The 13,441-nt window shown below is 41.2% G+C and overlaps 1 protein-coding gene across 1 annotated transcript; it reads left to right on the top strand.

The window, feature by feature from the left end:
- Positions 1 to 1,502: 1,502 nt before the first annotated feature.
- Positions 1,503 to 12,438, top strand: Sirt1 (Sirtuin 1). The gene is made up of 11 exons (XM_080285920.1): positions 1,503 to 1,638; positions 3,889 to 3,985; positions 5,004 to 5,236; positions 5,692 to 5,936; positions 6,471 to 6,664; positions 7,369 to 7,475; positions 8,113 to 8,376; positions 8,895 to 9,062; positions 10,118 to 10,235; positions 10,904 to 11,151; positions 11,765 to 12,438. Exons 1-11 carry the CDS (start codon positions 1,503 to 1,505, stop codon positions 12,268 to 12,270), a joined length of 2,316 nt encoding a protein of 771 aa, XP_080142046.1. The 3' UTR covers positions 12,271 to 12,438.
- The last annotated feature ends 1,003 nt before the right edge of the window (positions 12,439 to 13,441 follow it).

Raw genomic sequence — 13,441 nt, 5'->3', positions numbered from 1 at the left:
ACTGCAGGCTTACAGTTAGTTGATCCTCTCCTGCAGCTCACCATCCATCTCTGGGGATAGGGAAGTAGTTGAAGAACATTAAGCAACCATTTGAACAGCCTCATAATATCAGTGCCACCACTTGAAGGCTTCCCTCACCAGCGTCTGATTTGGAGTTAATTGAAGGAGTATGTCAAAAATCTGTGTGTGAATCTTGGCCCTGTATTGTACTTAAATGGAAGGTAAAGAAGTACTATTTATCCTATGCTTTAAGTTGATAATCAAATAGGGTACTGTATCTTTAGTGCTGTAATAAGTGCTGTACTCTAGTTTTGGCAAAAAATACAGTATAATTTTATTTTTTAAGTACCGTAGGCTTTTGTGTACATGATGACTATAGGAAATTTGCTTCATATATTAGCTGTTAATTTACCAATGTATCCATCATGAAAAGAATGTGTATAAGGGAGGAACTTGGTTACATACTTTCTACTCAAAGAATTTCATTGTAAAGCTAAATATGTAACTGACAAGAAACGTATAAAACTGTTATTTCCAATAAAGGTTCCATATAATTAGTGTGTATGACTTAACATGACAAAAGTTTTCTTAAATAGTTATGTATTGTATTTAGTGCTACAGTTAGGTATTGAGAATGTTTGCTAGTCACAGTTCTTACTAACTTAACTGACACTTAAAAATGAAGATTGTCCTTTACTATAATTCATTGCTACTGTTTATAAATGACTGCTGATTAGGTGACAATTGAGACAGTACTTTTGAACAAACCAAATTAAACAGGTGAAATGAAAATCACAAGATGAACATGAGCCATTCAAGAAGTTTATTGCCTTTGACATTACAGCATACATAATTTCATGACATTGCCTTCCCATTAACTCTATTTACTGTGGTTATAGTCCATGAGCTCTGTCTTGTGATAAACTGAAAAATGTGAGGTTTTCATTTGGAGTGATAAGCTAGGATTCCCTCCCCCTCTTTTTAATGCATCTAATAGGAGCGCATAATATGCAAGGGTTCCATCTTGAGTGGTAGTCCTGGAAGGTAAAGAACCGTGACTATCACCACAATATCATCGCCCATATCTAACCCAATCGTGTTTAGAAGTTAATATAATCGAATTTTAAGAGAAAATTTTAAAATTTGATAGGAACGATGAATATATAGGGGTCCCATTTTGTGTGATTGCCCTAAAACTGACTATATTAATTTTGAAAGGCTGGGTTATATAGGAGCGAATAAATGTAGGGGTTCCTTTTTGGGTGATTGCCTAGGAATTGACTTCAGTAGGTTTTGTTAGGTGGGAGCGACAGTTTCTCGGTTATCACACAACTTCACCACTCCTACCAACCCTAACCTATCAAAAGGTTAGGTTAGAGAGGAGTGATTAAAATGGCTGGGTTCCGTGGTGTGTGATAACCTCGGAACTGACCTTCGCCACCCGAGTAGCGACGATCGGCAGGTTTGGCAACGCTGCGTGACGTCACTCAAGAGGCACCACAATGGCGGACAGAGCGTACGGGATGGAGTCTGCCGTTCCTGCAAAACGACCTAGATTGGACTTTCCAGAGAATAGTTCCTCCCAGCAATATGATAGCGACTTCCATTGTTTTGCAGGAACCTCGGAGCTACTTGCAGGTAAGTGGAAATGTGTGCACCATTTTTATTTTTTCACTTTAACCAGGAAGCATTTTGGCGGGGCCAGCCAGTCGCTGAACTCAACATGGCGGATGCGCGCGCACTGATAAATTCGTATTTTTAAGGGTTTGGACACATTTATTCCCGATGTGATCTATTTTGACTGGTTATCTGCCGCCATTCTCAGGTTTTAGTGATATTACCGTGTACTTTTGTGGTGCAAGAAGCGAAATGTCAAAAGGTAGATCGATACGCCCACTTCAGTCATTAAAACTTAACAAAGGAACAAGTGAGGATCGGGAAAGGGATCAGTCTATGGGATCCAGTTCCACCTCACTTTATCCACTGGTCTGGACGCACAGGAGGCTTGGCGGCGATAGGGGATCCAGTCTCTATTATGATCGCCTATCCTTTACCTTATAAGCCAGGAGCGGGGACTTTAAAAAGGGGGTGTAGTTGCATACTCGTGTATTTGTTTTGAGGTGTTTGGTGCAAATGAATAGAAGTATTAGTCGTTCAGGGTTAAATAATTGTTAGGGGAAACGTGTGGAGTTACGAAGTCTATCTGTCTATCTATTACGTGTTATAATTAGTAAGCTAAGCGATAAATATCACTTGGTGAGGTAACTGAAGCATCTTTAATCACCGAGTTGTGTGAAGGTTTAATGTGGAAATGAATTGTAGTTTTGTTGACAGATACCTAGAATGCAGGGTAAAGTAGCAAGATTACTGCAGTTTTTATGTTTAACTTAGCCAGTAATCTTACAGACATTCATTTGTGACATTGACAGTGTATGCTAGGTCACCCTCTCTTGGTTTTCTGCCACTTCATTTGTTTTCCTCTTCAATTTATGCTTTTTAATTTTACGTATTGATTTTTTCAGCATTGTCATCTTCTACTATTGTTATTATTATTATGTTTATATATTTGCAGTACCACATTTATTTTATTAATTATTTACCAAATGGATGCAGCCTTTCCATATTTTCTATTGAAGTGAGTGTTTCACAGGTTACTTGTTATTATTCCTGGTTTTCCACAGTTACTGGGGATTTTTATAAACTTACCTCTGAAAGCTTGATGAGAATTTAGAATGTGTCAAGATTCTGCCTATTTCTGCCAGTAGCCAGCCATATTTAATGTTCCTAATGTGCATTTTTAAATTTGAAAGCTGGCTGTCAAAATGCAAGTGAGGTTAGGTTGAATTAGGTCTGGTCTGGTTAGGTTTGGTTAAATCACTAAGTTTCCCAGTGCTTTAACACAGAATACACTAACAAGTCCAATCAAAGTGGTGCTTGGTAAATGACAGCTAGTTGGAGAGATCTTTGGTAAACATTGCCTGGCTGCTTCCTTAAATATATACCCCAAAATAAGTATATTTTGTCTTTTTCCAATCACCTCTTGCACTCAGAGTGGAACAGTTAACAATCTGTGTTGCTTATTTACCAGAATTACTTACTGGTACCTTAAGGTTGTGGGTTTGTTATAATATAGGTGGATTTGCTGTGTCCATTTGGTAAAGAATCGTCCTGGTATAATTTTTATCATTAGGTATTATTGTTATTATTATTATTTTATTTTTATTTTTTACCAGGACAGTGCAAGGTAATTTTGTGGTACGGTAACAGGAATGAACATAGATGGTTATATTTACAGAACCTCCTATGATTTATATTGTCATAGTCAGCAAACCACAGCATCTTGTGTCTTGACACTCACTTGTATAGATGTGATTGAATGTGTAATAAAGTCCCATGGCTTCCTATAAAGCTAGTTTTCTGGTTTAATTTATAGTGGCTAACAAGTAGGTTGGCAGAGGGTTAGTGCCCCTTCCTGTAAACTGTAAAACAACTGACTCAGAGACAAAGAGCCACCCCTTATGGGATTATGGTGTCTGGCTATAGATAGATAGATAACAATGGCCATGTGGAGAGGATGGAGAGTGAGAGACTAACGAGGAGAGTGTATACGAGTGAGGTGAAGGGGGGGGAGAGGGAGGGATGGAGTGGAGAGGTATATGAGAGAGTGGGGGGGTGTGAGCTGGGAGCAAGGCAGTGAAGTGGCATTGGACAAGGCAACATGGGGGCGATTTGTTTGTGGGGACCCCTTACGGGATTGAGGCATCTGGCAACAGATAGATACAAATGGGAAAAATTGTGATACTTTGGAATGCAACACTGACTTAAAATTAAGACTGCCTGTGTGATAAGGTATAGAACTTGACACTAATGATGTTGATGTCTTTACAGGTAGCTACAGCAACGGCACAGAGTTCACTATAACATCAGACTCGGGTTTTAACGAACTCACGCCTCCCCAGAGTTTGGAAGATGATATTGCGGTCCCGTAAGTATTGTTGTAGCTATCTTTTAAACAGTGCTTTTACGTATTTTACATGTAAGAGGTAACTATGGAAAAATCCTCGCTAAATGCAAATTCACAAAATATAATTAACCTAAACTAATAAAAGATAAATGATACTGGACAGTCATATGAACATAACCAGCAGACAGGAGGAAACAGTAGGTACTGGGTGATTAAAAATAGACTCCTTTTCATCCCACCTGTAGCTAAATCAAACAATATATTTGGTGAACAGACTGTGTGACTGAGTTTTAGGGTGCAGGGAGGTGTGGTATGCTAAGCCAAGGCAGATGAATGAGGTGAAGTGTGTAAGAAAGCATAGGATTGAAGTTGATGAGGTAAGGAAGCTGCCAAGGGATTGAGTTGGTTGGATGAACAGTGTCTGGAGGAGCACATAAAAAGGGATGGTTTGACACATTTTTCAAAACTTGAAAATTGGCAGACTGACTGTGTGGTAGATGCAGTAATGTGAAACACGTCCATATAGATAAGAAAATGATTAGATGTTTGGCCTGTGAGTAGGAGCCAGAACTCAAAACATGTGAATAGTGAGTGAATGAGTGTCTGACCCATTTCACTAGGCATGCTGTTCATAGTTCTCTCACTCTAGTGCTGTCTCTTTCCTTGCTTGGTGATCCCAGCCTCATGCCATCCTTAGAAGGAAAACGAGGCCAGGATGATGATGATGATTATCCTTTACCTTATAAACCTCAAGTGTGAAACCTAAGTAGTGTGTCCTGTGAATTTTATAGTTATGATAGGCAGTTGTAAATTAATATACCTGTGTTTATTAGTATCAGGTATTTTTTTTTAACAGGAGAGGAAGTGAATTCTGTTGCAGCTAATGTGTCGGATCCACTCTTGTTTGAATTATTATTATTATTATTATTATTATTATCGGTATTATTTTTTCACTCCATCCTTAGTTGGAGAAAAGAAATTAGGATGATGGTGATGAAAATAAAGATTATAGTGATGATATTTTTTCAATCCACGACAGAACAAGCTCTTCTCAGGGTGAAGTCAGTGCAAGAATTGAAAACCAGCTGAGTAATGACAACACCAATGACAGCTCAGCCAATGACGGCTCGGAAAACTGGCAGACCTGCGTGAATGTCAGCCAGGATGAAGACGATGATGACGATAGACAGTCCGTTGCCTCTACTGCATCGAACCTCAGCGGACTTTCCGATTTCTCCAATTTCTCTGGGAAAGATTGGAAGCCGTGTGCTGGTGAGTTTGGCGCTTGCTGAATACTGTACAGTAAGCCCTTGTTATGTGTTGTCATTTTTATTATTATTTCCCCCCAACCTGTAGTGTCCACGATATTACAAAAAGTTTGCTTATTAAAATTCTGGTACAGTATTTACTGTAAAGCTGATTTGCCAGTTTCGTTTGTTTTACAGTATGAAAAAGTTGAGGTATTTTGACATAATATAAGGATTTAAGTACTGGCAGTCCTTATTAAAAGTAAGGAATTTCCCCCAAAATATAATTTTATTTATTATAAGCAAACTGTCTTATAGTCAACCCTTGCAGCCCATTAATGTGCAGCACTCGCAGTTTGTATTTTATTATGGTTAACACCAAATTACTCTTTTGAGCCTTTTGTTTCATTTTCCATTTTCAAATACAACATCCACCTTCTAAAATCTAAGTATGAATAATAACCTTTTCAGCACCAGCAGGTCCGATGTCATGGGTGCAGCAACAGATGCTACGTGGCGTCAACCCTCGTACCATCCTGACCCACGTGCTGGGCCCCACCACAGAGATACCAGAGGGTGTGGCCGATGTCACACTCTGGCGCCTCATTGTCAACGTCCTGTCAGAGCCGCCACGCAGGGAAAAACTGCGACACATCAACACCATTGAGGACGTGGTCAGATTGATGAAGTCTTGCCGGAAGATCATTGTTCTCACTGGTGCTGGGGTGAGTTGAGTCTCCTAGTGCTGGATTGGAAGGATTGTTTGGCATTTTGTTTTAGTGTGCTTTTGTTATAGTGATGGCTGCAGGCTTATCTGATTGTGAACCTGGTGGATTGCAAGCTGAAGTTCTTCTTTGAGTCGATGGTCCTCCTTTTGAGGGATGGGGATGAACAATTGCATAGCCACTGTGTGAATACAACCTCTCCAGCTCTAGAGTGTTTTGAGTTATTAGAGTGGAAGATAATGTATTCTGTTGCTTCCCTCCCTCTTTCCTCCCAATGCCTTTCATACTTATCTCTTTCTACCCCTCACCTCACTGTCTGTTCTCTTAATTGGAGGATGGTGGACTCCAGGAGAATGGCAATTTAACTCTGCAATCCACCAAGGTAATGCTTAGATGAGCTTGGGGCATCAACAACAGCAATCTGAGGATTTGTTTTCTATTGTGCTATCCCGAGATGATTTTACTCAGTTTGGGAGAGTACCCTTGTGGTTAAATAAACTGAGTGGAGGGGTTAAGTTAAACATCTTCTTGCAGGTGTCAGTGTCGTGTGGGATCCCAGACTTCCGCAGCAGGGATGGTATATATTCCCGCCTGGCGGTGGACTTCCCAGACCTTCCTGACCCACAGGCCATGTTTGACATCCATTACTTCCGTCGAGACCCGCGCCCGTTCTTCAAATTCGCCAGGGAAATCTACCCGGGCCAGTTCACTCCATCCCTCTGTCACAGGTAAGAGTGAAACATTGTTCATTTTTTACTCCCTTCAGTATTATATCTTACAGTAAGGGCTGTATTGTCAAAACGGAGGTGGTAGGTGATTGGTAGCCATTAACCCTTGGAGATATTGCACTACCGTAAGAGTGAAATAGAGCTATAGTCTTGGCAGCCATACTCCTGCCACCTTAACTTGGCCCAGATTTCCCTCCTTTGCAGCTTATTTCATGCACCTCACTGTCAAAGTTAGACAGTGCTACAGTTCTACAACCTTTCTGTAGCACTGCCTTGTGACTAGCATCATATACAAGTGTTAGTCTCTTGTTACAACTCAACATTGAAGATGGAGAGATGGCAGTTTTAGGCCAAGTTAGAGTAAAACGAGTATAGCCACACAATAATTGCTTTTAGGCAGAAAACTCAACAAGTACAGCACACAGACTCAGAGTCCAAGCTAAGATTCACACATTGTTGCAAACTTTATTACATAGCTCGGTTTTCTTTTTTCCCCAGCAGTTTCCAGCAGCTGTTGGGAAGTAATTAGCTTGTTTTAGCACATGGTTTAGCTCCCAGTTCAAAACAACCACTTATATCATGGCCAACCACAGCATGGATTTCTTGAGAGGAAGCACGATATTGTTTTATTTGATTGGATGAAGTTCAGATTTTTTGTAGTGATTTTTGGTGTGTTGGTGACTTATATGTGTCCTTAATTTCAGGTTTATTCGTCTTATTGAACAACACAACAAGCTACTGAGAAACTATACACAGAATATCGACACCTTAGAACAAGTTGCCGGCATAGAAAGCGTTATACAGTGTCACGGTAAGTCTGCTGAAGTACAATAAGTCTGCTGAAGTACAATAAGTCTGCTGAAGTACAAGGGTAATGTGCTCAGGCATGTTATACTAAATATAAACTAACATCGTAAGGCCATGCGGAGAGGATGGAGAGTGAGGGAGGGGGAGGCCAAGGATGAGATGGAGGGATGGAGTGGTGAGGTATATGAGAGAGGGGTGTGTGAGCTGGGAGCAGGGCAGTGAAATGGCGGGGGACAGGATGGCATGGAAGCGGTTTGTTTGTGGCCACCCCTAATGGGATTGAGGCGTCTGGCTATAGATAGATAGATCGTATATACCCACAGTATTAAAGGCGATTGGTACTAAAGAAATATGTACCGGTACTGGATTCGAGGCCACTTTACAGTATGATCTCTGTATATTGAAAGTATCACAACTTTGTCCATATAACTGGTACTGTAAACTGTGAAAAAAAAGCACATCAGTTTTATAGGTAGCAGTGGCACCGACTGTAATAGTATTAGTCAGTTTTCCTTTGGACATGGCAGAAAAAAAAAAGAAAGAGCATCAGAAGTTACATAGCTTGGACTTCTTGTATACTGTATAGCTGGAATAGAGTTGGGATTATGTATGGTGTGTTTATAGTAAGTTTTCTTTCACAGGCTCCTTTGCTGCTGCTACCTGCCAGAGATGTGGTCACAAGGTTGATGCACAAGCCATAAAAGATGACATATTCTCCCAGAGGATACCCAAATGTTCTCTGTGTATAACAGACGAGGAGAAAGCAGAAAATACGGAGGAGGAGGAGACGGAGAAGGGGAAGAAGGAGAACGAGATAGCAAAGAAACCCGAGGAGGACGGTAACAGTACACAAGAGCAGGTACCCCCAGGACAGAGCTTACATTTGATGCATCACAGGCCGCCAGGTGGGTACTAGAGGGTTAAATTATACAGAATTCATTGCTGGTTGATATTGCCAACCTTGTCATTAAAACTGTAACTTAGATGTTGTTGACCCCTTGAAGTTGATGTTGCCTTTAGTTTTTTTTGTACCCAAGAAAAATTTAAGAGAAGTTCAGTACCTCCACCATTTGAAGTTGTTCGAGATGGTTTGGCCATATGGAGGGGATGGAGACAGAGACAGACTTGAAGAGTGTATGTGAGTGAGGTTGAGGGATGGAGAGGGAGGCAGGATGAGATGGAAGGATGAGGTGGAGAGGTATATGGGAGAGAGGGAGGAATGTGAACTGGAGAGTGGATATCCTGATGATTGAGGACGGCAATATGTTTGTGGCCACCCCTTATGGGAACAACGTGGCTGTTGGTAAATCGATGACCTGAATGAAATAATTTAGTAACAGCAAGACTATATGATGAACTTAAAGTGACAGGATGTAGAGTTTTGGTAATATTGTAGTGTATTAATTTGCGCTTCGTGTTTCAGATTCGCCGCAGTTACCACCGCAGCCGATCATGAAGCCAGACATAGTGTTCTTTGGTGAGGGTCTTCCTGATGAGTTCCACGACAAGATGGCCAAGGACAAGGACGAGTGTGATTTGTTAATTGTTATAGGATCCTCACTCAAAGTTCGGCCTGTAGCTTTGATTCCTAGTAAGTAATGGTAGCTATACTCTCTTCACTCTAACTTGGCTTCATTCTCATCTTAAATGTCAGGACCAACTTGTCTTGCCCCGGGTTCCTACGCTCCTCATGGGGGTGATTCCACAGTAGTTTTCATTTGTTTGCTTCCTCCCCAACCACACTTATAACTACATTTTTTTCCAAAAAGTTCAGTATCCACTTTCACTACCCCTTGCAAATGGTTAGATAATTAAGATTGCTACATAGTTTAGTCACCAAAATCATCATATAATTCAGTTATAAGTCATTTACACAGTTCAGTTTCTTTCGTTTGGGTGCTTAAAAACCACTACAAACAACTGTGGAATTCGCCCATGGGGCGACATAGGATTGGATGATGGATGGATGGACGGATAGAAGTGACACCTTTTGATCTTGAATGCTGAAGTGTATCTGATAAGAGATTAACAAAAGAACCTGTACTAGTCTTGAAGAGCACCGTGGAAAGGATAGTCATAGTACCGTCTTATTCTGTCACTAAGCTATGTGAAAGAGGCTGCAGAGAAGTAAAAATCTAGGCCAAGTTGAGGTGAGAGGAGTATAGTGGTATATAAAGTGTACATGGATTGACGATTGTAAGATTTCTTTTATAGCAGTCAATTAAATGGCCACCCCTTATGGGATTGTGTCTGGCAATAGATAGATAGATAGTTCTCATTTAAGTCTAGGATGAGTGTGGAATATTTTTGGCATGTGGCTTGTTGCTAGCATATGACTGAGAAGTTAAAAAACACAAAAAAACACTCATTTCTGGCTTAATAACTTTATCATCAGCCGTAGATGTATATAAGGGCAGGCCGTATTTTTGTGTTTCATATGTTTGTAAGGTCACAGGAACAAGAATATTTCCAAGCCTATAGACTCATTTTCAAGGGAAGGAGATATCTTAGTATTAAAACTGTTCATTGGAGAGTACAGGGAGAATATTCTGAACTAAACAGCCTAGCCCTGGACCCCTACTCTCCTGATGGGGCAATACCAAACTGGAAAATGGATGGATTGCAATATGTGGTTTTCTTTTTCAGGTTCTCTTCCTTCACACGTGCCTCAAATATTGATAAATCGTGAACCGCTGCGGCATCTCACCTTCGATGTTGAACTCCTTGGTGACTGTGATGTAATTATAAACGAGCTTTGTCACAGGTGAGTGCAAATTATCTGCCTGGTTTTGGGGTCATTGCTGGTTTCTAGAGAGAGAGAGAGAGAGAGAGAGCATCATGTATCCTGGCAGTGCTCAGTATGTACCACTTGTTTCATATGAAAAATAATGTGACCCTTCATTATAAATCTCTTGCATCTGGTGGTCTTTATTTCGAGTTATTAATATAATTTTGATATTGGCATAGTTTCAGTCAGTAACATGCAAGATGATGCTGAGGTGTGATGTGTAGAATAAATTGCTAAGGAAGAGGTGTTATGGAATCTCCACAAGAATGCGACCCTTACTCTGCAACGTTTTTGGTAATGATGATTGAGAGAAAACAATAATTTTCTTTTTCTGGTACAAATTAGGTGATGGATGATGATGATGATAGGCTGAACAGACTTATTCTCTACCCCTACCATAGTTTGTGGAGAAAGGTCAGGATAATTACAAAGACTGAACATTTAATTTTTCTTACTCGGCCATATCTTAGGAAGAAAGGTCAGGATGGTAATGAATAAGACAGAACAAACTAATTTTCATCCTCTTGTGCAGGCTAGATAATGGATGATGACAAAGATTGAAGACAAATTTCCATCCTCTACTAAAACTTGGCTAATAAATGATGATGGTAAGACTGGAGGCAAATTTTCTTCCATTGCTACAGGTTAGGTAATGGGTGGAAGGATCTGTGCACTGAGGAAGCCATGACAGAAATCCGAGAGCTGCCGCCCAGACCGCTTCCCACGGCAAACGTCAATGTGAGCAGCACGGACGGTGACGACGGGAACTACCAGGGTCCGTCCCTCATCGCACCACAACACGCACCACACCCACGCGACGAGAGTGACATCGAGGCACTCAGAGCATGCTGGGCACCCAAGATCAGAGAGACTGTAGCTTCCAGATTACCAGGTTTGATGAGCCAAATTGTTTCATGTAGTGGTAGTAGTACAGTAGTAGTAGTAGTAGTAGTAGTGTAGCAGTAGCAACCCCAGGCTCATACGGACATGAACCCAGTGGACTGCAGGAAACTGGCCGCTTCAACTGGATGCTACTAGAGATCTTTCGGCGAAGTTAGGGTGTAAAATTGCCTGTGTTAGCAGTAGTAGTAGTAGTAGTAGTTTTAGCCCCAGGTTCATCTCATTGCAAACTAAGTGGACCACAGGCTAAGCTTTCCCTCATGGAGTCCACTACTGTAGTCTCTTCTGGGGGATAGGGAGGGATGTTTAAGTAACCAGTCAGTGGAGGTGTTTGGTTATATCAATACCACTGCTAGAAGATATCCTTTTTCAGCAGCATTATGTGTTAGAAGTGTGAGATGGATGAAATAGGTTGAGGACAGAATGTTTGTTGTGGTGTGAGGGTTGCACTAGTGGATTGTGAGTTGTGTTTGAGTAGGTTAGAAGTCTTAATGGGAAGGCAGTCTCTGGGATGGGTTTCTGGTGGTAGTTCATGAAGGATGCTGTGTGGTAATTGGGGGTTCTTATTTGTAGTGTTTAAATGCTGATGGAGATTTTCATTTCAGATAATATGTTCCTGTACACGGGAGGTCACAAATACATCTTCCCTGGTGCTGAGGTTTATTATGATCCCGACGATGAGTTTGAGGAGACCAAGTCCGTAAGCTCAGACTCCGACACGGATGAGATTGAGCCGAGAGATGAGAGCCAAGAATCTTTCCACAGCAACCACACCACCGCCTCCAGCCACCACCCGAGATTAGACGAGGAATTGAGCTCGGCGGAAACCCCACACCTGTCCCCGGAGGATGTCGACAGCCTCCTTTCCACGGCAGACAATGGGCAGAGTCACGAACCAGTCGAGGATTGGACCAGCCTCAATGCGAGCCTAGACACCTCACTGGACTGCGACCACACGCTGACTGGGTACGAGACAGACAGTGGCGCCCATCCCAGCGAGGAGAACGCTTCACAGTTCAGCGAAGCCACCACCCATCCGAGCGAAGACAGTGCTTCACATGTCACGGAGGCCACTAGTACCATCACATGCTCTCTTCCCTCCGACCTATGACCTTGCTTCAGGAGAGGGATAACGGTGTGAATCCTACAAGCGTATGATTAAAACTGAGTGCCCTGAGGTGTAATGGAGCCCCCAGTTTTTGACAGTCAGGTTCAGAACACAGAGGATCAGAAAGGGACTTAATTCCACTTTATATACCATGATCAATAACAACATAGAATTACCAGACTTAAATTGTATGTCTGTGTTTATTGATGTCAAAATTGGGGGTGCCATTCCCTCAGTGTTCTCAGGTTTAATACTATGTTCATTGAGCCCTTAAGTACAATGATGTGTTTTTATATATTATTCTTGCTGCCTCTTAATAGTCTTGCCCAAATTATTAAAGATCTCTCATACTGAAGGAAGTGGTGATATTCAGCTCTATAAGTTTGGAATCTTATTATTTCATTTTATTTATTTTTATATGCATCACCCAGTTCATATTTGCACCATTAGTATTGGAGGTGTCTGGGGTTAGGTCATTCATATCCTGCATTTAAGGTAAGGACTGTGTTGCCTAGCTCTGGAACCCTATACAGATGAGGCAAAATGAAGACTGGGTGATAGATAGATACCCAGTAGATAGATAGACTTTCCAAATTGACAGGTGTACGTATATCTTCAGTGCGAAAGTCTTTACGTTCATGGAGTCTCAAAGCTGAATAAAAATAAGAAGAGGTAGTAAAAATAAAGTATTAATTATGTTGTTGGACTGAAGGGTTAATTGCATTTGTCTACGTCTAAGATGGCAAATGTAAACTGCCAGTGTGTAAGGAGATGTTCACTGGCTGTTAGATTTTTTTTGTTTGGACAAACTACAAGTCAAGTCACTTTTGTACTCTTAGTAATAGTGGAAAACAAAAAAATAGCAGCTTTAAGTGAACATTTTGTGTGATTGAGTAATTATTTAAAAAAAAACCGTCCTTATTTTTTCATGTTAGTCTACTGCTGTGGAAATGGAGAATTATCAGATACTCAAAATTAACACTAAATCGGTACACTACTACTACTACTACTACGAGAGAGAGAGAGAGAGAGGCGCTGAAGAGGAGCCTACACGTGCCAGCACTGTGACCCTGAGTGGAGCATCAACATTGTCCACCAGGAAGCCAAATCACTTATATTTCCCTGCGCCTCATCATGGGAAGGACCCTGGTCTGACCCTGGGGCGGTGCTGTCT

The sequence above is a fragment of the Coenobita brevimanus genome, chromosome 109 (assembly GCF_032717465.1).
Source record: "Coenobita brevimanus isolate Jiangsu-jjx chromosome 109, ASM3271746v2, whole genome shotgun sequence".
NCBI classification, from domain to species: domain Eukaryota; kingdom Metazoa; phylum Arthropoda; class Malacostraca; order Decapoda; family Coenobitidae; genus Coenobita; species Coenobita brevimanus.
This window is presented reverse-complemented; position numbering and strand designations above follow the sequence as displayed.